This window comes from Poecile atricapillus, chromosome 10, assembly GCF_030490865.1.
Source record: "Poecile atricapillus isolate bPoeAtr1 chromosome 10, bPoeAtr1.hap1, whole genome shotgun sequence".
NCBI lineage: Eukaryota > Metazoa > Chordata > Aves > Passeriformes > Paridae > Poecile > Poecile atricapillus.
In genome coordinates, this window is record NC_081258.1 from 20,742,468 (window position 1) to 20,770,369 (window position 27,902).

At 49.2% G+C, this 27,902-nt stretch overlaps 1 protein-coding gene across 1 annotated transcript; it reads left to right on the forward strand.

Moving 5' to 3' along the window:
- The first annotated feature begins 208 nt into the window (after positions 1 to 208).
- On the forward strand, positions 209 to 26,996 carry SPG7 (SPG7 matrix AAA peptidase subunit, paraplegin). Its single transcript, XM_058845701.1, has 17 exons — positions 209 to 484; positions 1,633 to 1,735; positions 2,222 to 2,311; positions 5,901 to 6,151; positions 6,728 to 6,867; positions 8,670 to 8,772; positions 10,259 to 10,384; positions 10,673 to 10,835; positions 11,557 to 11,730; positions 15,678 to 15,802; positions 16,953 to 17,055; positions 18,017 to 18,127; positions 21,818 to 21,933; positions 23,241 to 23,397; positions 23,800 to 23,963; positions 24,671 to 24,748; positions 26,354 to 26,996. The coding sequence occupies exons 1-17, from the start codon at positions 368 to 370 to the stop codon at positions 26,561 to 26,563; spliced, it is 2,331 nt and encodes a 776-aa protein (XP_058701684.1). The 5' UTR covers positions 209 to 367; the 3' UTR covers positions 26,564 to 26,996.
- Positions 26,997 to 27,902: the final 906 nt, after the last annotated feature.

Consider the following 27,902-nt stretch of genomic DNA (forward strand, 5'->3'; position numbering starts at 1 on the left):
CGGGCTGGTGGGGAACCGGCAGGCCCTAGGCTGGGGCTGGCCTGCAGCACGGAGCCCGCCCGAGGAGCGGCGGGAGGGGCCGTGCCGGGGGCTCCGCGGCCGGGCCTGGCCCGGGGCCTCAGGCCGTGCCGGAGCCCCGTTACCGCGGCAACGGCGCGACCCTTCCCGGCAGCCCCCGCGCGCCGCCGCCGCCATCTTGAGGCCTGGCAGCGCGGCGCGCGCCCCCGCTTCCAAGATGGCCGCCCGGCCCTCACTGGGCACTTCCGGCTGCGCTGAGGCCGCGGTTCTGGTAACGGCGGAGCCGCCGCGGCTCGGGCTGGGCCCGTCCCGCCGGCGCGGCCTCTGAGGCCTCCGGGGACCGGCGAACATGGCGCTGCTGCTGCGGATGGGGCTTCTCCGCGGCCGCTGCGCCTTCTGGCGGCCGCCCGCCGCCGCCTGGGCCCGGCCCCGCGGCTGTGCCCTCGGCGGGGTTCGCGGCCTTCAGGTAACGGGGCGGTGGCGGGGGCTCACCGAGAACTGTGGGCACCGGGAGAGGAGAAGAACGGGGCAGAGGGACGTTCGGGGGGCTCGGGAGAGACCTGTGGTTGTTCCGTTCCGAAGGTCCGTCGTGTCAGCGCTGTTGGGCACTGACATGGGAAACACTGTGGAAATAATGGAATTATTTGGGTGGGAAGGGACCTTAAAGCTCATCTTACTCTAACTTCTACCTTCCACTAGCCCAGGCTGCTCCAAGCCCCAATGTCCAGCCTGGCCTTGGACACTTCCAGGGATCCAGGGGCAGCTACAGCTGCTCTGGGTACCTGTGCCAGGGCCTGCCCACCCTCACACCCAGGAGTTCCTTCCCAAAATCCTATCCATCCCTGCCCTCTGGCACTGGGAAGCCATACCCCTTGTCACTCCATTCCTTGCTCATATCCCTCTCCTCTTTTGAGCCCCTTTAGGCACTCAAAAGGTCACAGTTAGGTCACCCCGAAGCTTCTCTTGTCCAGTCTGAGCAATCCCAATTCTCCCAGCCTTTTCTTGTACAAGAGGTGCTCTATCCCTCTCATCGACTTTGTGCCCTCCTCTGGATTTAGGACTTTTTCTGTGGTGTAAGTGGGAGGTAGAGGGAGAACGATGTGGGACATTGTTTCATGCCAGGTTTTTCTGGGATTAGTTTCAATGTAAGCTGTGGTGTTCTAGAGAGCATCAATCCTGAGGTTGCCATCTTAGACCATCACAAGCTGGAAAAAAGAGGAGAACCAGGAAAAATGAATGAGGGGTTTCAGCCTGGTCAGTCCTTGGCTGGTTTAGAAATTGGAGCCTGTGCAGTGGAGGGGAGACAGGGAATCACAATGCCTTTAGAAAAAAAACAAAAACAGACACAGGGAGGAAAAGGATGAAATATTAAGTGTTTTGAGTGTGGGTTGTCTAGTTATACTTGTGCTTTCTTTGCTCTGGGTTATAAGCATTTCCAAAGTCACGTTAGAAGTGCCCAACCAGGAATCCCATCTAGGGCTCCCAGCTCCTGTCCTGACACTCACCCACAGCATTTCCCTGATCAGGAATCTGAGTCTCAGGAAGGCACACAAAGCTTTAGCAGCCACAGCGCTTTCCAATCGTTGTCTTGTTTTTCTTTCTCTTCTTCCTCAGAGTCTCCTGGCACCAACACTTTCCCTACCATGTCAAGGTCTCGGTGGAGCCCTGACAAAACAGCACATAATCCGGGATCCAGTCAGACTTTGGAATCTCCTGGGTGAGTCCTGAGGAGCAGGGAGGGAAAAGGTCTGATTTCATAAGAGAATTGACCTTTCTTCATCTTCCTTCTGCATTCCTGAAAGTGCCGCAGAGGTGTTCTGTTCCTGGAGGTGGGGATGTTTGCAGGGATCCAGGTTTGTGTTTGGTGACAGGAATGAACAGTGGCACCTTCCCATCAGCAGCTCAGGGGATTAATGAAGTACTAGAGTAATTAGACTTTGTGTTTGTAGCCTTTTTTGGCTTTTATTGGAGTATCCCCTAGCATTCCTGAGAAACCTGATTTAATTCCATTACCTATATTTCCTTTAATGAGCATTTCCAATCCCAGGTGTGAGGCTGTTGCTAACTGTCCACACCAGTGTTAGTGATGGCTGTGACTCGGGAATTGTATCCATGTTTCAGTACTAAAGAAATTTCTCCAAATTATTTCCCTTCAAAATAATCTCTGCCATCAAAACAATCTCTGACCTCTGCTTGCCTGCAGGTAGCACCTCCTGGTTTGCTACATCCAGCTCTCGGAGGAGTGGCCAGAAGAATGGAGGATTCAAGAAGAAATCACCACAGGAGGAGGATGGTACGTGTGTGCCAAAAATTCTGGGATTTACCAAAACACAGGGAGGGGCACACAGGGAGGAAGATCCACCTTCCTGCTTCCCTGTACCTGTAACTTCCCCCTGTACAAGCCTGGGGCTTAACAGCAAGTTTGAAGGAGTATTTTGGTTTAGATGATGAACTGGAAGATACGAGACAGATCATAGAAAACCTGGAGTGGCTTGGGTTGGAAGGACCTTAAAACTCATCCATTCCATCCCCTGCCATGGCAGGGACACCTTCCACTGGCCCAGGCTGCTCCAAGCCCTGTCCAGCCTGGCCTTGGGCACTTCCAGGGATCCAGGGGCAGCCACAGCTGCTCTGGGCACCTGTGCCAGGGCCTGCCCACCCTCACAGGGAAGCATTTTCCCCTAATACCTAATCAGGGGATGAAAGTTCATTAAAGCGATTCTCTTTCTGGGCCACTTTGCTTCCTGTGCAAATGTCTTCATTGCTGTTTGCCTGGGCATTGCCCCTTTTTGAAGGGGGACAGTAATATTACCTAGGTTTTGGTTGGGAGGTTTTATTGCAGAGCATTTTGACTTAATAAACTTGTATTAACTGAACCCAGTTATTTAAGCTGGATTTGCTTTTATTTTCTTATATTTCTTATATTTTCTGTATTTCTTATATATATCTTTATGCCTTTAATGTGGATGTGTCCCTACTTTTAGTGAATCACAGAACTCATATAAATTCCTTAAAGATCTCTCAGCTGTGTTACTAATTTTTCTTGTTTTTTCTTTTTTAAGTTAGTCAGTCTTTTTTAATACTGTTTTTTCCCCATGTCTTACTCTCCTAAGCCCCAGGCACGTAATGAATTTTTTGAAAATTAGTTTTATCTCCCTAAAAACCTCTCAATCATGGAGTGGCTTGGGTTGGAAGGGACCATAAAATCATCCAACCCCCTGCCATGCCTCCGGAGCTTTGTACTGCAAGTTGAGAGGCACTTAATGTCATTACAGACTGTAATTTAATTTTATAATTTATTTTCTAAACCTTTACCTGGGTATCATCAAATGGTGTGAGCACTTGGCTTTTGCTTTGTTGTGCTTAATAATTTAATCTTCTTGGACTTTTTGCTTTTGAAGTCAGAGGTCATCTGCTGTTGACAGCCTGGCTGGTGTCACTGCAGCATCCTTAGGGCCAGAGCAGTGGGTTTTCCTTGATGATTTAACTGGGATGGTCAGTGGGATGTGAGCGCAGGTATCAGAGTCCTCAGGAAGGGAGTGTGGAGCTGGGGCACGTGCTGTGTGAGGCCAGGGCATGACTGAGCACAGCACCTGGAAGTGCTGTAGCTGTTCACATCAGTAAGCAGCAACACGCCGTGTTCCGTGGCCTCTCCTCCTGTGATTAATGGACAGCCTGGCTTTGCGAGGGGGAACGCTGCCCCGTGTCTCCAGGGGAACACTTGTCTCTGCTGTAATTATTACAAAGAACTCTTCAAACTGTCACCGCAGCCCTTGCAAAGATTTTAATCAGAGAGTTCACATTTGGGGTTAATGGCAAATCATTGCTTGGTGGAGGCTGGTGGAAACTCAAAAGCTGGAGTATTCCCACAGCTGCTGCTTGCAAGTGTCACATCCAGTCCCTGGGACTCGTTTCCTGAGTGCTGTGGGGTGGCTCGTGGTGCAGTTGGATGTTGTGCTGTACAGACAGTCATGCTTTACCACAGATGATAAATAGATCGGTTTTGTCCTTGATTAAATGCAGACTAGAGGCAGGCTTGGTGTTGCCTTGCAGCTTGCTAGAAATGGGGCTCTCTCCTGAAATTATTCAGCTGCGGGTTGAAGGTCCTAGAAAGATCTAGTTCCTGGAAATGGGAGAAGTTGTGTCAGGATGTCTAACAGGCAGCTTTCCTTGGGTGATGTTTTTGTAATCACACCCCTGATTGTGTGTGTTTAGAGCAGGTTATGGGCCTCCACTTGGTCTGAAATGAAAGAGAGGAAAATGCTCTAGCAGGAGTTGACTCTGACACCTCCAAGGAACTTGCACAGCCATAGATGGACTTTACCTGTCAGGATTCGCTTTCCTTAAGTAGTTTATTTTCTCTATAAAATCTTTTTTATTTAGAACCTGCTCAGCTTTTCAGGATGTTGTGCAGACTAAGTCTTCTATAGTGTATTTTAATTTTGCCTAACCAGACTGTAGTGGATGTCATCCTGCAGCCTTGGGATGAATTCCTGAGTCCTAACAAAGCTGGATGCAGCAGATAACACTTGCTGAGGGGACAGCAGCAGAGAACAAAGCGGATGGGCTGGACGCGGAGCCTGAGCTTGTCACAGCTCTTTGAAATGATGACTTCTCTGCCAAGCTGCATTGTTTCTATTTAGGAACAAGCCTTTCCTGTTCAGTGTGGAGCAGAGCTGGGAAGCAGTGAAAAATGAGGCTGTGCCTCTGAAGGACAGAGGACTTTTTTTAGCAGCTGCCTGGGTCATATGTTTGTCCCTGGGTTTTGTTGCAGCGTGCATAGGGCCTAATTGGTGACCGGTGATAAATGCTGGTGTCAGGACATTTTTTATGAATTTGCAAATAAATCAAATGGCTGCAGCACTGGTGCATTAGAGCCCAGTGGCACAGAATTAATTTATTTCTGGGTGTAGAAGGGTATTTATGTGTGCCATGTTGCTGTTGCTGTTAAATTGTATATCAAGAGCAAGTGCTAAATTATATATTGGGAACACTCACATGTGACTGGAAAGAGGAGATATGTGTTGTCATTTGAACAACTTAAACACTGGCCAGCAGCTGACATTGAACTGTGCTGTGACAGTCCTTTACAGCCCACAGAATTGTAAATTTGCCTGTGCAGTGCAAAAAAAAAAATGTGTTATGAGACTGGAAAAATATTTGATGGCAAATAGTTGAAGTAAAACATCCCTTTTCCATGTGTCATTGCTTCAGTGTGGCTGTAGTACAATAAAAGTGTGGGAAAGCACATCCAGCATAGGAATCCCTCTTGGATACAGATCCTTAATGTGGGCAAGTTATCAAACCCTCTGAAACATGAGGTGAATTGTATGGGAGAAAATCCAGGGAATTTGGTTAAGACAGTTGGATTTGCAGTGTATTTGTGTTCTGTGCTATCTCCCATTCTCTGCAAATGCAGGTATTTATTGAGGTAGTGGAAGCATTGCTGGAGTTGTGGTGCAGGTGCCAAGAGATCAGAGCTCACCTGGAAACAATAATGTGCTGTGGGATTTACCAGGGACACCGGGATTACTCCTAATATTTTCCGCTGTGGAACCATGTTGTATAAAGTGGGTTATAGTCATTCTGCAGCTTGATTTTTAGCAACAAGGGTCCTGTGACTTTTTCTGACCTCTGTCCATATGGGGCCAGGCAAGACAGTGTCTCATTTTAGCCTAGAATGATATTTGGTGGGATTTTGGTGGGTTTGGTGCACTAGGACCATGGGAAGCCCAGTCCTTCAGGGGAAACCAAACAACAACTCCCCAAAAATACCATTGTGTTAATCTTTGTCATTTAATTATCTCTTCTTTGGGTTAGAAAACTCCACAATTACACACTAATCCTTTTTCCTCTGATTTTTTTTTTTTTTTTTCCTGAAGAGGAAGAGAAACGCAGGAGAAGGGAAAACCAGATGCACCTGGAACGTTTGCGGGCACTGCTGGTCCTCACCTTTGTCGTGCTGATGCTTCGCTTCATGATCAGTGATAACAGGGAAGGCACCAACATCTCCTGGAACTACTTTGTCAATGAGATGCTGGCCAAGGGGGAAGTGCAGAGGATCGAGGTGGTGCCTGAGAGTGACATTGTGGAGATTTACCTGCACCCGGGTGGAACTCCACATGGACAAGTTGTAAGTGACTCCCTACAGCTGGGAATGAGCTTAGCTAATGCTGCTGAAGGTGACTGAATTAATGGTCAGTAAAGCTCCAGCTGGTAAATTTGCTTTAGTTCTTTTCTTTCTTGTATTTGAAGTTCAGGGGGCCTCAAGCAACTGGAAACTGAGACTTCCAGTTTGAATTGTAAAAATAATTAATAATGTCCTGGGGGAAAAAACAAATTGTATGTCTGAAAAGCTGGAGAAACTCAGTTTTCTTCTATCAGCTCAGTCTGATATTGGAGAAGATGTCCAGGAGATTGTAAACTCTTATGGCTGGATTTTGTTTTAAAAGTTTTCTCCTCTTTGGATTTCAGTCATGAGTGTTCTGTCAAACTCCATCAGCTTTTTTTCCTAAGACCAGAGGGTTCCTAAATTCACTGGGAGGCCTAGTGTCAGTCATCTGCTCCCCAATTCACTGATGCAGGATCAAAGGGTGTAGCATGAGGCTGATTTTTACCTGACTTGTCCATGCTGTGCCCGTCTGCTCCTGGCAGATATTGATATATAATAAATAACATTTCCGTGCTGCTCTGGCTTGCCTGTCCCCAGAACGTGACCCTGCTGTACACCATGCGTGTGGCAAACATCGACAAATTCGAAGAGAAGCTCAGAGCTGTGGAGGATGAGCTGAATATTGATGAGAAAGAGAGAATCCCCATTTCCTACAAACACCCTGGCTTTTATGGAAAGTATGATATAAATTTGTCCTTAATGTTGCTCTTGTATTGGTGACAGCATCCTTTGCTTGGAAAAAAGTAACTCTCAGCTAAATGTTACCTAAATACAGAACAGAAAAGTTCTTGGGGTGTGGATTTGGAGCATTGAATGAATGTTTCTGAAAAATAAGGTGCTTTAGATGTACATTAATGTTTGAAAAGTGGGGGTCCTAAGGATTCTGTAATTGCAACAGGCCAAAATGTTTCAGGTCAGGGTCACTGAGTTCTTGCTCAGCTAAGCACTTTTTGTCATCATAATCAACTATCCAAGTGCAGAGTGTGATAGAAATCTTGGCAACAAGTGATGTTGCAGCCTGGGCTGTGGAGAAGGCTGGGGATGCACTAAGCCTTCCTTCCTCGTTTTAATGCTTCCATTTTCCCACTGGAGATGGCCAGTGTGTGTAATTGCTCCTCCCAGACACCTTGCAAAAATGTAAAGCTTGTGTATGAATGGATACCTGGGCTGGATTTCATCCTCTCATCAACATTTGGATGTTTTTCATCTATAGCTGAATATACAGAAATAAGCTTTTTTAACTAATTGTGCAGTATGAGACCTTCAGTTCAAATTCCGATTTTTTCAGACTTATGTGTAACAAGAAGAGAGGACTGAACAGACAATCAGCCCCCAACACAAGCTGTTTCCCCTGCTCTTCAAAAGAGATTTTAAACAATTTTTTAAGAGCTGTGATGGAGTGCTAAGTCTGTCAGAAGACCTGATGAATGCCTGGAGGATTTGGTCTCCGTCTGGAGTTTGAGCCTGTGAGGTGCAGAGCCTTTGCAGCTCGGGCTCGGCTCGCTCCATGCTGTGGGTGCTCGGGATGTTTCAGAATTAATCCTGTTTGCAGAGCAGACAAACTGAAGGTGACTTTCAGGTTTCAGTGTTGCCTTTGCATCTCTCACTGAACAGAAACAAATGCAGCTGGGTATAGAGCTCCTGCTGGTCCCTTGCTTCAGTAAATCATCCCTCTGTGAGAGGTGGAACACACATTCCTGGTGTAAAGATAAGCACAGAAGTGTGGCGAGGCCTGATGGTTCCTCAGGCATGTGGAGCAGAACAGGGGCCCACCGATCTCAGCCGGTCATCTGGCATAGGATCATTTGTCCTGTTCCTGGGAGCATCATTTGTTTAGAGCTCACAGGGTATTTATCCTCAGCATGTTTGTCCTGTAACTGTGTTAGACCTGGAGTGTCATCTCAGCTCCCCATCTCCCATCTAATGCAGTGAGTGTTATAAAGGATCCAGAAAACTGACAGTGTTGGTGCTGGAGCACTTTTTTCTGGTATAAAGGACTCCTGAGAGATTTGACTAAGGAGGACCCAGCAATCTCTTAATGGGAGACCCACATTGGGATTTCTGCCAGGATTAGGAGAGTTGGAATCCCTGTTGTTGTTACCAGACACTGTCCTCTGCAGTGAGCTCCCTTTGGATGCACTGCCAGCCCCAGTGGATTCTGCTCCGGGTGTGATCTGAGTGCCTGGAGGTCCTGCTTGTTTTAGAAGCAGAAATGCCTCTGAAGTGGATGGTAAGGTCGAATTTCTTCCACAGCTGTAGGCAATGTTTGCCAGCGTCCTCTGCTTAACTTCTTAGGTTATGTAATGGTTGGGATTTGTGGTTTTATATATCTGTATAAAAACCTGTGAAAGTTCCATTTTGTTAATCACGTCTGCTCGTTTGCACTGTAGCCTAAATGTCCTATAAAAGTAGCCATGTTGGTAATACTGACCAGGTTGTGGGAGAATGCTTCAGTTTGTACTTGTTTTTGTCCTTTCAGTGATGTCCTTTCCCTGATAGTGACACTGGTGGCCGTGTCCATGCTGTGGAGCATCTTCCGTCTCTTCAGGGTGGCAAGCAGGGCCGGAGGCTTCAATGCCTTTGTGAGTAGCCTGGGTTTTGAGCATGTTTTGCAGCCTGTGGGGAGTCTTGGCCTCTGCTGGGTTACCTCCTCCCCTTTTCCCAGCAAAGTCAGTGCAGGATGAGGATGAACTGGGGCCAAGGACTCTCCAGTCTTGCCACATCTTGCATCCTGTGCTGATCATTTCCCTAGCTGGTACCTTAACTGGCCTTAGCCGAGGTCCCTTCCCTTCCCAATGGCAGGAAGGGCTGAGCTCAGGGAATTTCAGTCCAGTTTGCTGTTTTCAAAGCTTGCTAATGAGCTGCAGCTGCAGATGGTGTTTTTCACTGGGCCCTGCCAACATGCCTCCCATACAGCCAGAAGTAGGAATTGCTGCTTTCTGCAAAATGAGTTCTCAATTTATAAAATATGTTCAGATTCTGGAGTTCATTATGTGTTGGCCTGTTCTGCTCCTGCCGCATGCCTCGCTTGCAACACTAGGCAAGCCTCCTCCTCCTCCCCTCTCCCACCCTGGCCTGCATCAGCTGATGAAACCGTAGGAATCAGCCTGGGGTGCTCTGTCCCTGACCACAGGGATTGGGGATGAAAACACAGTGAATTCAGTCCCTTGTTGGATTTCCCACTCAGTCTCCTCCGCAGTTCTCTTTTGGCTTTGAGATTCTCTTTGAACAAAAGGATGCAGCTGCTCAGAGAAAAAGAATATTTTAAAGAAGTGTTGAGTAATGAGGCCTTGAGGACTAGATTGTGTCCTTGCTTAAGTGGGGACAGCCAGGCCCTGAGTTTAACTCTTCGTTTGGATGTTTCTGAGGCCTCAGAAACCATAAACTTTCTTCTGAAAGAAAAAAGCTCCTGAGTAGCTGCTTTGAGTAGAACATACTGAGCAGTTATGAGTGGGATGTTTAACTGAATTCTTGTTTTGACTCTCGTCGTGGCTTCACATGCATCAGGAGATGGAAACATGGTGGCTGTTCAGTTTGAGAACCTGTAGTTTTGGCCTGGGGTGTTTCCAGCAGAAACCAGCAGCGGCATCAAAGACTGCAAAGTGTCTGTGCTTTCACAAGTATTGGCAGTTATTTACCACTGACACTTACTTGCCATCAACACATGTTCCTTGGAACTATGACTGTCCCATGTGTATTAAGGCTCAGAGCATTTAGAAATCAGGGAGGAGAACCCAAATCAGGTTTTGGACATCTGCATGTTTTTAATAATCATCCCTGCCTGGTCTACATGGAGTTTGAACTGGATTGTGTAGGGACTATTACTGCAAGTTTATTCTGTCTCTTCCCAACATGTGGATAAATAAAGTTTGAGTCACCCATCCATTTGGGAACTTTTTCCAGAACAAAAATCTGTGAAACACCAGTGCTTTGAGAGGGACTTTGTGGTGTTGGGTAGGGACAGCTGGGCTGTCTCCCTGGGCTGGGCTGCCTCCCAAAATGTAGCAAAAGCCTGTCCAGACCGTTGCCTTGTCCAAAGTTGTTTGGTCCTTGTGCTGCCTTCCACAGAACCAGCTGAAGATGGCTCGTTTCACCATTGTGGATGGGAAATCTGGAAAAGGAATTGGCTTCAAGGATGTAGCGGGAATGCATGAGGCAAAAATGGAAGTCAAGGAGTTTGTGGACTATTTAAAGGTATGTAAAAGTAGAACAAAACAAATGTTTGCTGCCTGCCTTCTGGGATAGAGTGGTGACCTGGGATGGGGGGGTGCTTTGCTCTTCATCCTTCGTGGTTCTGGGCAGCCTCTGTTGAAACAAGCTGTGTATGTCCAGTTCCACAGTGGGAATGCAGATGAATCTGCTCCCATGGGCAGCTCAGAGTTGCCATGCTCAAAACATTCTCAGAAAGTTCTGGGAAGCCCCACTGTGGTTCAGGGGCTTGGTGGGAGCTGTTCCTCTGACCAAGCTGTGTTGTCCTTGCAGAATCCTGATCGCTACCTCCAGCTCGGGGCCAAAGTGCCCAAGGGTGCCTTGTTGCTGGGCCCACCAGGCTGTGGGAAGACTTTGCTGGCCAAGGCCGTGGCTACAGAGGCCCAGGTGCCATTTTTAGCCATGGCAGGCTCCGAGTTCGTGGAGGTGATTGGAGGTGAGGTGCTCTGAGGAGCAGGGGGAGCTCTCTTTGTCTGTTGTAGAGTAGGAGGGGGCTGGCTGGGCTTCCTGCAAAGGACAGGGCTTGGCATGGGGAAGATGAGTTGGATACTTAGCCTGAAGATATAAAAGGTTTTCAGTGATGCAGTTCCTTAATTATGTAGTATCTGAAGTGCATTTCTGGTTGCTGCTTTCTGACAGAGTGCAGCTGTGGTCCTTCACCTGCAAGCATCCTCTCTGGCTTCCCTGTACCTATTATTAAAGCCCTTGACTGAGGCTTCCTTCCTTGTATGGAAATGCAGATGAGGAAAGTAGGGCCTCTGTGCCTTGGGATTTCCATCCTTCTCCTTTTCTTCCTTCCTCACAGATCTCTTGAGACCTGACAAGGGTCAATATGCAGGAAAATGTTGAATATTTCTGCTCTGAACTGTGGGAGGAACAGGAGGCTGTGTTGGGAGCTGGGAGCAAAGCTCCTCTCGCAGCAGCTGTAGGAGTCCCTGCAGGTTTAGGAGCCCATTTAAACCCAGCTCTGAGCCTAAGGACTAAACATGAGTTCTGGGGCTGTTTCTTTGTCCCCAGAGTTGAGAGTTGAGAGAGGGATTGTCATATTCAGAGGGTTTGTCTGGTGTCAGGTGTCTCATTGAGGGCCAGTAATGCTGCTCTCCAGCTTTGCTAACAGTTTTAGCTACCAGTTCACTGTTTTTTCCCTTTCCCTGCAGGTCTGGGAGCCGCTCGTGTCCGGAGCCTGTTCCGGGAAGCGCAGGCTCGCGCTCCCTGCATCGTCTACATCGATGAGATCGATGCCGTGGGCAAGAAGCGCTCCACCAACGTGTCTGGCTTTGCCAACGCTGAGGAGGAGCAGACCTTAAACCAGCTGCTGGTGGAAATGGATGGTCAGTGTTTCTCCCTGCCCTTACCTCCTCCGAGGTCCAGCTATTGGCCTGTTCATCTTTGTCCTGCTTGAACTTACCTGCCCTCTCCAGTGTTCTCTTGCTGAAGTCTGAAGCAGTCTGAGCCTATGTACCCCATCACTAGTCCCTAAATCGAGTAAACTTTAAACCCTTGGAGTTTCAGTCCAGCTGGCCATTACATGTTGTTGGATACTTGCTGTATCCAGTCTGAGACTGGTAGTAGTTTAAAGCCTCTCAGAGTTTGGAGTCCAGCTGTCCTAAAGGGACAGAAGTGATGTAATATATCAATTCTCCTGTCCATTGCCTTATGTTTGTGTTGTCTGCCTGACCACAGGATCTCTGAGATGAGGGAGATAAGCTTTGCAAACAAGTCCTGGTTTGAGGCCACACTTGTGTTTGGTTTCTGGCTGTTGTGCACCTGGAATTGGCCCTTTGCTCAGATACTTTCTCATGAAGAATGATCCTTTGGCAGTCCTTAGTCCTGGCTCTGTCCAAGCCTGCAGCACTGACCCCACTTGAAATATTTCTGTTGCTAAATCTTACTATTGCAGGGTCAGGAATAACCAACTACCTGCCCATCAGGGAGTGTTTGTTTCACTTTTTCCCTTCACTGTAACTGTGAGTCATAGCTTGACTGTCATGTTGTCTCATCACACTCTTCATATGAAAAATGAAAAGCCATTGTTCACCAAAAGCATCCCCAGACCCGGGTTCCAGCTGCTGGCTCAGTACTGAGTGTTTCCAGTGAAGTGGAAGATCTTGACGGGAAAGGCCAGTGGTAACACAGCCCAGCAGTCCTGGCTTGGGTGGGTCCTTTTCTCCCAACAGTTGTAGGGTGAGCTGGCCTCTGAATTAAATGGAAGCCTGCATGTCTGTTCAGGAATATGTAGTCAGTACATTCCACATCTCTCTCCTAAAAATGAAAATGTCTGATTTCCATCAGTCTGTAAAAATTAGGTGTGGTTTCCAGAGTGTTTCCCTGGTGAGTCTCAATACAGAAACGAGGGTTCAGCTCAACTGGAAAGTGAGTTTAGAAGGTAAATATTATCCTCTGTGTGCACTTTATAGTCCCTTGTTTGCAGTGTGCTGCCTGGTTTATTTTTAAATCTATATTATCTCATTCTTTACCCATGTCTCGTGAGTACAGAGTCCTTCATTTTGCTCAGTGCTTTATCAAACAAACACCAAAAAAAACAGTCCCAGGAGTTGACAGTGTCAAACAGGAGACAGCTGGCAAGGGTGTCAGCCTGGTTCTGGGAACATGGGATCAGCAGGGATCCTGGCACTTGTCATTGGAGTTACCTAACAGAGTGTGTCACCTAAAACAACACTGATGTGCCACGTGCAGCACACCAAAACAGTTCCCAGGCTGATGGTGAATAACCTGTTTAGGAGGGGAACAGTTCTGCCCCAGGAGAGGTGAGTGTTTGTAAGGAAGCCTTGAGATGGAAGGTTGAGAGCTCTGGTTGAGCTTAAATTGAGGGCTGAAGGCAAGACAGCACCATGCACCCAAGCTGGGTATTAATTGGAAAAATAAAAGTCATGCACAAAAGCAGATCAGTGAGTCATCACTGATTGTTGGATTTCTGTGATTGAATGAGATTCCTTGGAGGGAAGGGAGAGGGAGGAAAGGAGAATCAAGAGCTGTGCAGGCTGCAGGGGGATGAGGGTACCATGAGCTACATGGGGTGAGTGCAGGCTGGGGCTCAGTCACATTGGTGTGAACATTTTGAGGAAATCAGAGGGCTCTTCCTTTGCTCTGGGTTTGGGAAGCACCAGGATGTGGTGGGAGAAGGGGAGGCGCCGGAGGGAGCCTCTCTACAAAAGCTGTTTGTGAGAGTGGAGTGAGTGACGCACAAACCCCGGCTCTGTCGGAGCAGGTGCCTGCTTTGAATAGTGAATCTTCCCTCTGAAACCGCAGACAAGCGGAAGAGGAATGTGACCCAAATCTCTCTGTTCTGGATGCTTTGAGAGGAGCTTTGACAGTCCTGGCTGAGCTGGGTGTTTGTGAATGGAAGTGCAGGATGGCTTTTGGTAGCAGCTCTTCACCTGGAGCCCTCAGACAAGTCCTTGGCTGTGCCATGTGCAGCCTCGAGGCTGCCTTCAGGAAGGGGTCCCATTTCAGTGCCACTGCTCCCAGGAGATGCCCAAAGGCTTTTGGACAAATGGCTGGAGGGTGACAGACACAGTGTAACCCTGCAGATGAGATGCCCACCAAGCAGTGTGTTGCTCAGTGGGGAGCAGGGCACTTGCAGCTTGAGTAGACCCTTTTTCACTTTCCTTTCTGGAGTGGTTCATTTGTGACCCTTGCAGGAACCCTTTTTTTCAGGCTACATTTTCAGAGCTGTCTCTCATTCGCTGATGTGATGAGGTGTTGTTTTTGTAGCCTGTTCCTTTGGCTGATCTTTGCCTGTGACATGCCAGGTGGTGTTGCATTAAGCAAGTGGGGCAGAAGCTGATGTGAGGAGGATGCTCTCAGTGCTTCTGGTTTTTTATTTGCTCTAATAGTCAGACCTATTTTAGGAGAGTCTTCCCAGCTGCAAGTCAGATAATGCACTGTGCCATCTAATCCTGCCATTCCTGGAGTGCCTGCCAGTCTCTGCTTGTTTATCCCACTCCAGAGTGCAGTGTGATACATGCCTGAAGGATGCTCAGCTTCATCCTCTCCGGCAGCTTATTTAGGCAGGAGCCTGCAGAGAGGGAGCACCAGGTCTGCTGCAGCACAGACTGGCACAGCCAGTCCTCTGCCTCACCTGGAACCTTGATCTGTGCTGAGCTCTTGCACGCTGACACATTTGGCAGCTCTTCTGCTGGAGCTGAGAGCTGAAACTGGCCCAGCTTACGTGCACGGAGCCGCCTCTCCACAGCGTGGGACTTGGCAGAGGGAAGCACATGGGACTGAAGTGTCCTTTCCCTGGGAAGGCTGCTGTGTGCCAGGGCTGGGGAGTGTGCTGGAAGCAGGTGACTCATGCCCAGAGGCCTGCAGGCACCTGGAGGAATGCAATAAATAACTTTGTGAGGCAGTGATTCAACAGGAGCTCTGTCTCCCCACCCAGGCAGCAGAGTCTGCCCCTCTTTGCCCTCCTGCAGCTGCCAGTGCCCTGCCTTCCCCTCCCCAGGAAATCCTCTGTCTTTGATACCTCCATTGGGGCTGCGCTTGGACAGCCTGCAAATCCCAATGCTCACCTTAAAGAACCTGCTCTGACTGGCTTGGCCAAATTCTGTGCTGATAATGTGTGCAATGCTCTTGGGTTGTGTTTTGTGTCTGGTGTGAGTTCTGCAGGGCTGGTCTGTGCAGGGCCTTGCACAGTTCCTGTAAGAGGTGAGTGAGGAGGCAAGGAGCAACTCATGTTGTAACATGGCCCTTGCTGGGTGGCAAAGCTGTGCTCTCTCTGCACTAACCTAAGCAGCTCAGAGGAAAGGGGCCTGTCTGTGACTGAAGGCTGAAAGTAAATAAAAACTGAAAGGGCTTTCCATGGAAATTTGTGGAAAAGGCTGTTTCAGCTAGGAAATGCTGCTTGTACAATCTGGAGCTAAAGGCTCAGGAATTGACTTATCCCTGGGGGTGAGAAGGCATCTGTGAACTCATCAAAACAGAGATTCTGTTCTGGGATCTAGTTGGAGCAATTTCCAAATGTGGCAATAGGAAAGAGAAAAAGAAGACTTAAGCTGAGACTTATTAAGTAAATAAAAAGGGGATTTCAGAGTATCCATGATAACCAGGGACTGGCCTGGGTGATCTGGGAGGTTCCTTCCTGACTTTGCTCCAAGCTGCAGGGGACACAGCCTCAGCAGCCCCAAAGGCTGCTGTGAACACCATCTGGCTTTGTGTAAAGCTGTGTACTCCATCCCCTGCCTGCAGCCCACTGTGTGCCTGCAGTACAGTCTGAGGTGGGGAAAACCTCCTCCCCTGGTCTTGTTTTTGGCAGGAATGGGGACCACGGATCACGTCATAGTGCTGGCTTCCACCAACCGCGCCGATGTCCTGGACAACGCTCTGATGAGACCTGGGAGGCTGGACAGGCACATCTTTATTGATCTCCCAACACTCCAGGTATGTTTCACCACTGCCTTGTCCTTCCTGTAACTGAGGTGTCCCAGTCCCTGCTGGTCTCACTGGCCTGGCAAGGCTGAGCTTGGAGGAGATGGAGATGTTGAGCGTCTGTGTGCCTTTGTTCTTGTTTCTGTGTTCTAAATCAGGGATTTGTGGTGCTAGTGCCTGTTCCTCTGAAGTGACAGCTCACTGGTCTGGAGGTCTCTGCTCTGGTAGAGCCTTGGCAGTGAATTCTTGTGTGAGGTTCCCTTTGCCATGCAGAGCTATGTTTGTGTCTTCTCTTCAGGAAGCACCTAATTGGCAATTGGCTGGTGTGAGAGCTTAAATTGTCATGTGCCTTGTTCTGTAGGTTTATTGCCCTCCCTATCCTTGTAAGGCTCCTCATTTTCCTTTAGGCAGCCTGTTAAGTGACTTTCTCCTTCTGAATGCTTTTTAAATCCATTTACAAGAGTCTTCCATGTCTGCTGTGTTGACATTTGTAGCAGAGTTCTGGGAATAGGCTCAGCTGCAGTGAGGATCTGTGTGCTGTGCCAGCACAGGCTCTTCCTCTCCCATCTGTGCTTCACTGTCCTCCGCAGAGTTTTCAGTGAAAATACCTTAAATGCCTGATAGAATCTGGCCCCGGAAGCATGAACTGTGCAGCTGCCCTGAAGGAGGAAGGGGAAAAACCCTGGCAACTGAGCCCATTGTTTGAGTCAGGATCTCCTGGACCAGCTGAATGAGTCACTGGTGGCTGCTCGCCAGCGGCATCTCACCCCCACCTCCATCTGGGAAATGGGCGCAGGCTGAGGAGCTGCTGGATGGGCTTTGCAGTTTGTGGTTTGTGCAGGAGCAGGTCGAGGCAGTCAGAGCTCCTTCCTGCAAGAGCTTTTGTGGTGAGGGAGAAGTTAAGACACATCAGAGTGAGAGTGAGGAGGGGAGAGTGGCCCTGAGAGAGAAAGCTGTGACTCAGGGAGAGCCTCGTGCATCTGTTGGGAATTTGAGAGCTGGGTGTTTATCAGGGCTGCTGGAACGCTGCAAGGAGAGCCCTGCCCTCTGCTGGCACTGTCGCTGTCCTCTCTGCGGCAGTGCCATCACCCTGCTCCCTGCCATGGCCAGCAGGGCCCCTTTGTGACCCTGGCTGGGCTCAGGTGCTGGGTGTTCTTTACAGGAGAGAAAGGAGATCTTTGAGCACCACCTGAAGGGCCTCAAGCTGATCCAGGACGGCAGTTTCTACTCGCAGCACCTGGCAGAGCTGACCCCAGGATTCAGTGGTATGATGTGTCCTTGGGCTGCTCCTGCTCCATTCAGGCTGGAGCTCCTGGGTGCTGGGGGTCTAACCGAATTTTGGGCAAAAAGGGCTTTTTTCTCCATTTCTGTGGGAAAGAGAAAAAAATTGTGGGAACGTGACCAGCTCCCTGGTGAGCTCTGATGAGCAGTTATTCATGACTATTTTCAATCTTCTGAAATTAGTTGGACTAGCAGAGTGGGGAGGTAGGGAAAACACTTTTACCGTGCCCAGGTGCCTAATTCCTAAGGGAAGGATCCAGTCATGCTTCTCTCAGAGCTGTTGAGGATGAGGTGCTGCACTTCAGAGGAGAGATTGTTAAATTGATTTATGTTACCAGGAAAGCGATGGAAGGCACAAGTAGGAATTATTTTGCTGAGCAGAGTAGAAATTGGACAGCTCTGCGTGGCTCCTGCATGGAGCCTGCTTCCAGGGTGGGTCCCTGGGAGCTTGAAACAGTGCTGAGCAAGGGGCTCCAGAGTTCCTGTTTATCTGGAGTTCCTGGAATATCCTTTCTGGGTTTCCCCTCTCCCAGGCCCCAGCACGCTGACTCTCCGTGACTGCTCTCAGCAGCCCCCCGCCACCATCACCCACCCACACAAACTGGGAACAGATGTTCCTTCTCTTCTCTCCGAGGCTGAGCAGAGCAGCAGCCTGTGCCAGCCCACTGCCCACACCATCCCTGTCCCTGGGAGCCAGCCTTGGCCTCAGCCTGCTCCTGGATTGCTGAGCTCTGTGTGGTATCAGCATTCCCTGCCAAAGCAGTTGTATTATTCAAATCCAACATCAACACCATGGACTGGGATTGCTCTCTGTTCCCAAGGAACAAAAAGCACAGGCTGTTTGACTTCCTTAGGTTCCTCTCCAGATTTGTTTGTGCCCATTTCTTCTCTGAGTTCTCTGTCCCATGCTGACCTAGTGTAACTCTTGTGAACTTGTGTCTGCAGGTGCTGACATAGCAAATATCTGCAATGAAGCTGCTCTTCATGCTGCCAGGGAAGGGCACAAATCCATTGATACCTCCAACTTTGAGTATGCTGTGGAAAGAGTCATTGCAGGTAAGAGATGGTAAGGTAAGGTATTCCATGGAGTTTTGGACTGGGTTGGGTTGGGAGGGACCTTAAAGCTCATCCAGTCCCACCCCTGCCATGAGCAGGGACACCTTTCACAACCCCAGGGTGCTCCAAGCCCTGTCCAGCCTGGAGCTGGACACTGCCAGGAATCCAGGGGCAGCCACAGCTGCTCTGGGCACCCTGTGCCAGTGCAGCAGCTTTTCTTGATGGTGCCTCAGGGGTCTGTTCTGCTCAGGTGAGGGGGTTACATCCCAGAAAGACAGATGGGTCCAGACTGTGCACTAATCTAGAGGTCTTCAATGACAGTCACAGAAGGTTCTCTGAAAAATACCCCAAATGGCTCCATCTTCTGAATCTTCAGGAGTCTGAACCCATAGCTCAGGGAAAATGACAACTGACAAAATAATAAAGAGAAAAATTCGAATCCATGTGGCTTTTTTTCAGGTTAGAAGATTGGGGGGGTTGTGGGCTGTTATTTCTGGGGTTTTTTTAAAGAAGAGTGACAATATCTCTGAAATTTTCTTGCTGCTCTGGACACCTGCTACATAAATATCAATAGCAAATAGTCTCTGCATCCTCACCAGCACGAAATTAGAGATTTTTCTTTCTGCCCTCCAAGCCCAGGCTTTGATGAATTGGCAGAATAAACTGCAAGACAGTAGAGCACTGTTCTCCCTCTGAGAACATCCTGTGGCCTTTCCCTGCTGCTTGTGCCATTGCCAGGAGAGTAACCTCTGGAGATTTCCCTGTAGCAGTTTATTGTAGGGAGGGGAAAAGAGTTCCCAGAACTCTTGACTTCACGTAAGGGATTTGAATCTGGTGGGTTTTGGGCTGAGCTGCCCCGGAGCCAAGCTGTGGATTTCATAATCAGACACTGAACTGCCTCCAGGCTCCATTCCTGGGGGGAGCCTGGGCACACAGACTGGCACTCTGTGCCTCTTTAGTGGAACATGTGGAACAGGATGTTTGTACTGGGTCAGTTACTTCCCTGATCCTGGGATTAAGTCCTGACTGTTTGCTTTATCAGAAAATGCTTAGAGAATTCCTCATTTAAAAGGTAATGTTTGAGAAAATTCTTCACAGCTTCACCTGTTGCAGAAAAAAACAAACCCTTGCAGTGCTTTGGTTAAAAACACAAATCCCAAACTGTAGTCAGGAGCTCCCAAGAGTGGACAGTGAGACAACTGTAGTTGTAACACAGAAATTTTCATCATCTGCAGCAAAGATCACAGAATCCTGAGCTGGTTTGGGTGGGAAGGGACTTTAAAGTCTGTATTCCAATCCCTGCCATGGGCAGGGACACCTTCCATTATCCCAGGTTGCTTCAAGCCCCATCCAGCCTGGCCTTGGACCCAGGGATGGGGCAGCCACAGCTTCTCCAGGCACCCTATGCCAGGGCCTCCCCACCATCACAGGGAATTTTTTTTCTGATATTCCAGCTAAACCTCCTCTTTTTCAATTTGAAGCCATTCCCCCTTGTCCTGGAACCACATGCTCCTGTAAAGAAGTGCTCTACTTTCCCATCTGCAGGAGCACAAGCACCAGACTTGTGGGGACTCTCTTGCCTTTTCTTTCTGATCCTTGCCCTAGTTCCCCAGACTGGGAAGGTAAAGCAAAAGGCGAGGAAGGCTGGGGGGGCTGGCAGCAGAAGGGATCTCTGGGATCCATGTGGTGGGGCATTGCAGGACATGAGCTTTGGCAGTTAAAGCTGCCTGGCCCCACTCAGGCTCTGCTGTGTGTAGGAGGCCACAGAGTCTTTTTGTTGCTTAATCAGATTCTCTCATATTAGCAGCACTGGCTATTTTTTGTAGACAGATTCTAAAAGACCCCAAACAACCCCCAAGGCCCCTGTATTAAATGTACCCTTTCCATGTCATAGGAATGCTTCTGGGTTTCACAATCCAGAGGGCATTTCAGTTCCTATAAAAGCTTTTCTTGAAAGAAAGAAGATATTACTGTGCTTTCCATTAGGAACTTCTGGTTTTAATAAGAGTGGGGTAGAATCAAAAGGGAGCTCTGCAAGTCCAGAGGCCCTGTCAGCCTTAAAGCTTTGTGTTGCTGTAAGGGAGGAGCAAGAACTTCTCTCTGTGGTAGTTCCCATTGTGTTTTTAGTTTGGGAACAGAAAGCAGTCAGTCAGGTCTCCTGGGAGCGAGGGAAGAAACCTGCTGAGCACACAGAGGCTTTTAGGGCTTGGCTTTAGAAGATGGAGCCTGTTTTCTTGGTGGGGTTTGTGTAAGGCCAGCAGAGATGCACTAGAGTTCTTTCCTGGCTGGCTTGTGTCATGAATGTGACAACTACAGGCTTTTAGGGGACTTCAATGCCTGGAGATTATGTAAGAAAAGAAATAATCTTGGTAGGCACACTGTGTGCTATTGTGAAGAACATGTTTCTATGTTTTGTCTGTTTGTATATGTATACATGTATTTATATACATGTATTTATAGAGAGTAGATACATCTTTCAGTGGAAATAGCCATGCAGGGCCATGCTCACGCACTGCTGAGGGCAGGGTAGGGGACTGACCCATGAAAATCAAGGCAGTTGCAATTAATCTGCTGTTCCATCATGCCTGGCGGGGCACAGCAGTTTCCAGGGTCCCTGAGCAGTCATTTTACAAGATCTGCCACACTAATTTTGTTGTTTCCTTGTTTAATAAAAGCCTTGACTTTGTTTTAAAATTCATGTTAATGGAATGTAGTTTTCCAAGACATGAAGCAAGTTTGGTGCAATATTGCTTCTGACTGGCTGCTCTCCCCTCTGCTGCTCTGGGCTCTGTGTGGGGACGCTGCCCTGAAAATCCTGGGACCTTTTTGCATCCAACATTCTGAGCTGTAACGAGTGCCTGACAGTGAGTGACTGTGTGTTCTGTAGTTATTTTTCCTATGTGCTAGAAATTTTACTTCCATTCACCTTTTTCTTGATTTTTTTTTTTAAATCCTTTTTGGACTTGCTCTGTCGAGTTGGAAAATAGATACTTTTGAAAGTTACTTTTCTGGAGGAAGGGTTAAGTGTAAATTATGACTTCATTTGCTCGTTCTCAGGAGCCTGGGAATAAGCTCATACAGAGCATGCCATGTGTAATCAGAGACATTTCCAGGCTCTGGAGAAGGATTTTGGTGTCTGCTTCTGGACTTCAGCTGATTTGAACACTCTTAATGCACAATTTTCTCATCTGGGACCTTGTATATATGATTCAACATCTCCTCTCTTGTTCTGCCTAAGGGACTGAAAACAGCAAAATGAGTGTGAGACTCTAGATAGTCTCATTTTGGGTTTTGTTGTTTGGGGGCTTTTTATGTTGTTTTCAGATTTTTTCCACCAAAAAAAAAAAAAAAAAGAGTAAGCTGCCTTTTTACAGATCCAACCCTGGGAACAAGGTTCTTGTGATCAAATCAAATGTCAAATTATTTGTCCAATGGTTAAGTCTGTTGTAAGGAGAAGAGGCAAAAGTTTCTGCCAGGGTTTTCAAGCAATCCCAGGCGTGGATTGCTTCCCACTTGAGGGCCAGGGACCACTTTTTCCAAACATTTTAGTTAAAGGGATTTTGCTGCCTCCTCCTCTCCAGAGTCAGCACAAATGGTTCAGCCACAGGCTGTACACTAGGCTGGACCAGGTTATGCCCCACTGGTTGCACCTGTTGATAACTTATCAAACCCTGGTGTGTGTTCCCACAGGCACTGCCAAAAGAAGTAAGATCTTGTCACCAGAAGAGAGGAAGGTGGTGGCGTTCCACGAATCCGGGCACGCGCTGGTGGGGTGGCTGCTGGAGCACACGGAGGCTGTCATGAAGGTACCTCCTCTGCCAGGCAGGGGAGTCCCGAGGGCTTCCCTGTCCAAGATTGCTTTGTGGTACTTGTGTGCAGTTCTGCTCAGCTCTGTGAGCCTGGGGCTGTGCTGCTGCAGCAAAGTACATGGAAAATACAGAATCACACACTCATTTTCCTTGGGAAGCACCTTTGAGCCTGTCGAGTCCAGCTACTCAGCGCTGCCGAGCCCACCACTAAACTAGGAGAGGTTCAGGCTGGATATTAGGCATAAATTCTTCACTGAAAAGTTGGTTAAGCATTGGAACAGGTTCTCTAGGGAGGTGGTGGAGTCACCACTGGAAATGTTCAAAAACAAGCTGATGTGGCACTTCACAGTATGGTTCAATGGGCTGGTGGGATTTGGTCAGAAGTTGGACTTGATGGTCTTGGAGGACATTTCCAACCTTAATGATTCTGTGATTATATAAACCATGTCCCTAATTTATGCTCTAGAGAAATCCATTATTAGGCTCCATTGATGATAGTGCTGGTGCAAAGCTGATTAACCAGCTATAGGAGAAGCCTTGCAATTAAAAATTAGAAGCAACTGAGTCTCCCTGGTGCTGCTGCTCAGTCATGCACTTCCAGGCTGTTCCATGTGTGCAGACATCCAAATGTGATTCCTTTCCCAGCACGTTGCAGCAGGCAAAGCCACTGCAGGAATTGCTTTGATACTGATGGAGAGATGTGTTTTCCAGACTGGGAGGTTGTCTGCCCGAAGCGCTTCTCTGCAGGGAAAGGCCTCCCTGGCACCCGGGGATGTGATCCCTGCACATCTACTCCAAAAGCCAGGGCACTGGGGGGAGGTGGGGAGTGAAATGACAAGGGTGACAGCTCCTTGGCCCTTTACCAGTGGCACATTCACTCTGAATGACCCATTGTATAAGCAGAACTGGTGTTAATTACTCTCGTTTAATGGCTGGGGAAAATGGATGTTATTTTTCTGAAGGCTCCTGTCTTTCTGCAGGTAGTCTCAGGGATTCTGGAGCAGAGTCAGTGAACTCTGTGTGGCCTATACACTCCAAAGTAACTCCTAAATTTCAGGACTTCAGTGACTTGCTGTTAAGGATAATTACCAGGGCAGAAAGTGTGCTTGTGTGTGAAGGCAGAGCTCTCAGTTCAGGAATGAGTACAGATCTTTGCAATCTTTGGCCATGTCTCTGTAGGCCAACTAGTCCATGGCCATGGACAAATTTCACCGGGGATGCAGAGACCTCTTCCTGCCCTCCCTGTGCTGCTGTAGGGAGAGCTCTGCAGTTCTGTGAGCTGAGGGAGCTGCCCTGTGTTGCAGGTGTCCATAGCCCCTCGGACCAACGCGGCGCTGGGATTCGCACAGATCCTGCCCCGGGAGCAGTACCTGTTCACCAAGGAGCAGCTGCTGGAGAGGATGTGCATGGCCCTGGGGGGCAGAGTGGCCGAGGCCATCACCTTTAACAAGGTCACCACAGGTGAGGAGCCAGAGCCTGGCATGGGCAGGTGGAGGTCCAAGGAGAGCTTTGCTGTTTCTAACTAGTTAAATCCAAATAGGATCACAGAATGGTTTGAGTTGGAAGGGACCTTAAAGCCCATCTCATTTCACCCTTTGCCATGGGTAGAAACACCTTCCTCTTGGCCAGGTTGCTCTGTGGGCAGTGGCAGGTCAGGACTCAGGTGAGCTGGCCACAGTAGGGTCACTCTCTGTAACTCCTGGGACTGCAGGATGGGCCCTCAGTGGGTTGAGCGTTCACCCCCATGGGCTGCAGTGGGTCCTGTCCTCTCTCCACTGGTAGGACATGTGTTTGTGCAGGATGTGCTCTTCCTACACTGAGCTGAGAGCTGGCCAGCAGTGAGTGTGTGTCTTTCCTGCCCAGGAGCACAGGATGACCTGAAGAAGGTGACCAAGATCGCCTATTCCATGGTGAAGCAGTATGGGATGGTGCCCAGCATCGGGCAGATCTCCTTCCCAGACCCAGAGAGTGCCCCTGGCATCGGCCGGCGCCCCTTCAGCCAGGGCCTGCAGCAAATGATGGACCACGTAAGGCCACCCTGGGCTAAGGGTTTCTTGTTGTTCTTTGCTTTCTGCAGTTCGCTGAAAAATGGCAAGTGGTTTACACCCAAACAATTTGCATTTTGCTGTTGGCCAGTGAGTGTGCACTTTCCTGTTCCATGACTGTGTCAGGGTTGTGCAGTGAGGCAGCAGGGACAGGCAGAATCCCACCTGGCTGTGAGTTCAGCCTGTGCTCTGCATGGCTGAGACGGCAAGAACTCTGTGTCTTCAAGTCACAGCTGCACAGTGTAGATGTGTGCACTTCCTAGATCAGATATAACCAAAATGATGGTCAGACTGACTGCAAATCAGCCTGTTCTGACAGGAAATTTGGTTTCATTGCTGAGAAAACACACTGCTTTCATTCAAAAGTCAAAAAGCTGGAAACAAAAAAGCTCTGTTTCAGAAGCACCATGGCTGTGCTTCCTTGGGATTTGTGCTGAGCTGCACCTTTAGCTCCTGGACAGCCTTAATTGCATTTCCCATTGAGCTGTGCTAGGAAAAGACTTCACTGCCCCTTATCACCAGCACTCCTTGGGCCTTTTTCCAGCCAGTTTATCCATAGTTTCTGTTGATGAGAACCACATTCTGCCTGGCTCAGTTTGCAGATTCCATCCCTCAGTGCTCTCCTTGTTTAGCCACACATTGTGTTTGTTGCCACCTACACCCCAACTCTCTCTTCTTGTTTCTTCAAGGAAGCCAAAATCCTGGTGGCTCAGGCTTACAGGCGCACAGAAAAGCTCTTGCTGGAGAACCGGGACAAGCTGCAAACAGTGAGTTGGATTGTGTGGGGGTTTGTTGGTTGGTTTGGGTGTTTTTAACTGGTGGCTTTGCTGCTTTCTGTGCTCTGTAGCTCAGCTGTTGCAGTGTTGTCTCTCTCCTAGAAAGTCTTGTAGTGGGAGTGTTGGGAACGAGTGACTGTTTACTGTGTATCCCCCGGATTCAGAGCAGGCACGGGAGGAATGTGTGTGCCTTTCCCAGCAGTGAGTAGTCTGCCTCCTCACACCAGCTGGTGTTTGCAGGGTAGAGGAGGAGGAGTGCTCTGTGGAAATGATCAAAGCTGGAATTTGTGTCCTTCACCTGCATTTCTCTGCTTGCCTCTTGGCAGTACAATGTTCTGCAGAGCTGACAGTGACTGGTTTTGGGAAGCCAAGCCAGTCATCAGGTGGACAGTGTCTGGAGGAATATGGTGCCTGTCACCTTGGCTGATGGGAGCTGGTTCCTGCTCTCTGGTGACTCCAGGCAGTTTTCACCTCCTTAATGACTGATACACCGAGGAATCCTTGGTACAGAGATAGAGCTTTGCCTCCTCTCCTTTGTGTCCTGACAGTCCCAATCCAGCCACACACCCTGGCACATCCCCACCTGTGCCAGGAGCTCTGTGCCTAGAGGTGAGCCAAGCTTGGGTTACAGCACCCTTTGTATGTCTTGACTTCTCTTCAGAATTCCAGTCTGTGACTTCCAAAATGACCAGGAGTCAACTTAATGTTGCCTGTTTTGCAAATCCAGCAATTATTTTCCTTAAATCCTCTTTTTAAACAAACAATAACAACAACAACAACCCCTTCAGCTACGCAGTGTCAGGCCTCCAGTGTGTGCTAAGGAGAGAGCTGGGACATGCTGCTGTCCCCAGGACAGTGCCCTGGCAGCTCTGGAGCAGGGATCCTCAGGGGTGTCTCTGCAGGCTCCTCTGTCCTGCTGCTGCCATGTAACAGCAGCCAGATGTTTGCTAGAGGCTCAGCACAGAAAAACTTTAAAGTGCAGCCAAAGTATCTCCAGAGTCAGTGTTTTGGTTGCCAGGCCAGCATGTCACATCTCATCAGCAGGATCGAGCAGTTCTGCGCTGGACAGCCACCTGCTGCTCCAGAGGGGTGGTGCTGCTGCCAGAGGGGCCAGAGAATTCCACTCTTCTAAACAGGAACTTGTGCTGACCTCCAGCCCCTGCCTGCAGGAACAGGCAGCTCTTTGTTAGCGCTCTGTGTGCAGGGAAGGCTCTGGGTCTGCCAGAGGTCTCCATGCTGCTGCTTTGGCTCTTGGGCAGGGCCACAGGTGCAGTGACAGTGGCAGGAGGGACACTTCTCTCATTGTTCATGGAGCTCACATTCCAAATCATTCCCAAGAGTTTGCTTTGTTGCCTGCAGTCACACTGTGTATTCCTGGCCAAACATGCTCTTGGGAACAGTGCTGGAGCCTGGGCAATTCGGTCCTGGCTGCAGTAGCTTCAGGGTCACCCTGTCTGTGGTGGCACAGCCAGGGTCTGCTCCTGGGGGGCTGCAGGTGCTGAGGCCTGAGCTGAGCTGACACTTCAGCTCACAGAAGCAGTTCTCTGCTCTCTCTGGGGACTTCATCCCTCATTTTGCCTCCATCCTCTTTTCCAGCTGTCCAACGCCCTCCTGGAGAAGGAAGTGATCAATTACGATGACATTGAAGCACTGATCGGGCCCCCGCCCCACGGGCCCAAGAAGATGATTGCCCCTCAGAGCTGGCTGCAGGCAGAGAGGGACAAGCAGGACACCAGGGAGGAGGAAACACCTCCCCAGCCACCAAACCAGGAGGAGGAGGAGGAACCACGCCTGAGACCAGTGTGAACCCACTCCTGTGTGGAATGGGACACAGACCCTTTGCCTTCTCAGCTCCAGGATCAAAGATGCTGAGCAGGGAATTGCTGTGCTGCTGCTGCTATCCCAGAACTAAGGGATGGCTACATTGGCTCTTTGAGCTTTATCCTGCAGGAAGGAAAACTCCTCAGGATTTCAGAACTGGTTCCTAGGAGGGTGGGGGTGATTAGGAGTTGGGTAAGTCTGGTCTGCTGTGGAAGTTTCTTGTACACAGGAGCAGGGAACATATTCTAATGGGTGGAAGTCACCTCTGGCTGTGCTCTGCACCATGGCAGGAGGGCAGGGCTGTGCCCTCAGCATGGGGACAGCCCTGTGGGGCTGAGCTGGGCTGCTGCAGCTCTTGTGTAACCCTTGAACACAACACACAAACAGCCCTGGCTGGAATAAACTGCCCACAACGTGCTGCTGTGTGTGTACAATGTGTCAGGCTCCGGGGGTGTTTTGGCACACATGAAGCTCATTAGAGCTGTGGAGTGGTACAGGACAAGGGCCTCCTTCTCCCTGGTCAATAATTTATGTCCAGTTTTTACAGCAAGTGTTTCCTAAGCAGAGGTTGAGGCAAAACTGTGCAGAGCTCAGCAGTGGGACATGGAAACCAGCTGTGCAGAGGGTGACTCTGAGCACACATGGGAAGACTGTTCTGAGCTGCTGGTTCTGAGCTGGAGAGGTGCTCTTGGAAATCCAGCAAAAGCAGGTGTGTTTGTTTGGAATCCTCAGGAAAAGCTGCTTCATCCTCTTGGCTGCTGCAAAACGGGCCCTGCTGACAGGGTTGTCTGGTGTTCATCAGAGAAAGCATTAAAGTGGTTGTTGCTGCCTGGAGTGCCCTGGCTGGCTGCATCTTTTAGGAAGAGTTATTGTCTGGAGTTATTCCATCACGACTGTCTGTGACCTGAGAGACCCCAGCCCAAGCCTGTGCTCTGACAGCTCCCAGCCCTCGGGCCTTTGTCACAGTCCCAGGCTCCTGTTCCAGGTCAGGCTGGAGCTGGGAGCCTGCACTGTGTCTTCTCCTCTGTCCCAGCTCGTTCCCTGGGGTTTCTCAGTACCTGAGAAGTGATTGCCCTTGAGTTCAGGGACACAAGTAGTTTTTTACATTTTGGATGCTGCTGTCTGGATGTTTAAATTCCAAACTTGTTTGTTTCTTCCCAGTCTCACTCTTTGAATTTCCTTTCCAGCAGCATATGAAATTTTAAGTGTTCTTTGATTTTATTTTAATAACTCACAAAACCCTTGTAGGGAGGGGAGTTCATTTCTGTGGAGGTGAGGGTGGGAGTGGTGCAGTGGGGGCACAGCACAGGGTCCTTCTGGGGTG

What these genes read in the sequence shown, in the direction of transcription:
- SPG7 (XM_058845701.1), top strand. Translation starts at nt 368, where the DNA reads ATGGCGCTGCTGCTGCGGATGGGGCTTCTCCGCGGCCGCTGCGCCTTC. An exon ending in CCGGAGGCTTCAATGCCTTT is followed by an intron (nt 8,773 to 10,258) that starts GTGAGTAGCCTG and finishes TGCCTTCCACAG; the next exon opens with AACCAGCTGAAGATGGCTCG. An exon ending in TGTGGAAAGAGTCATTGCAG is followed by an intron (nt 18,128 to 21,817) that starts GTAAGAGATGGT and finishes GTGTTCCCACAG; the next exon opens with GCACTGCCAAAAGAAGTAAG.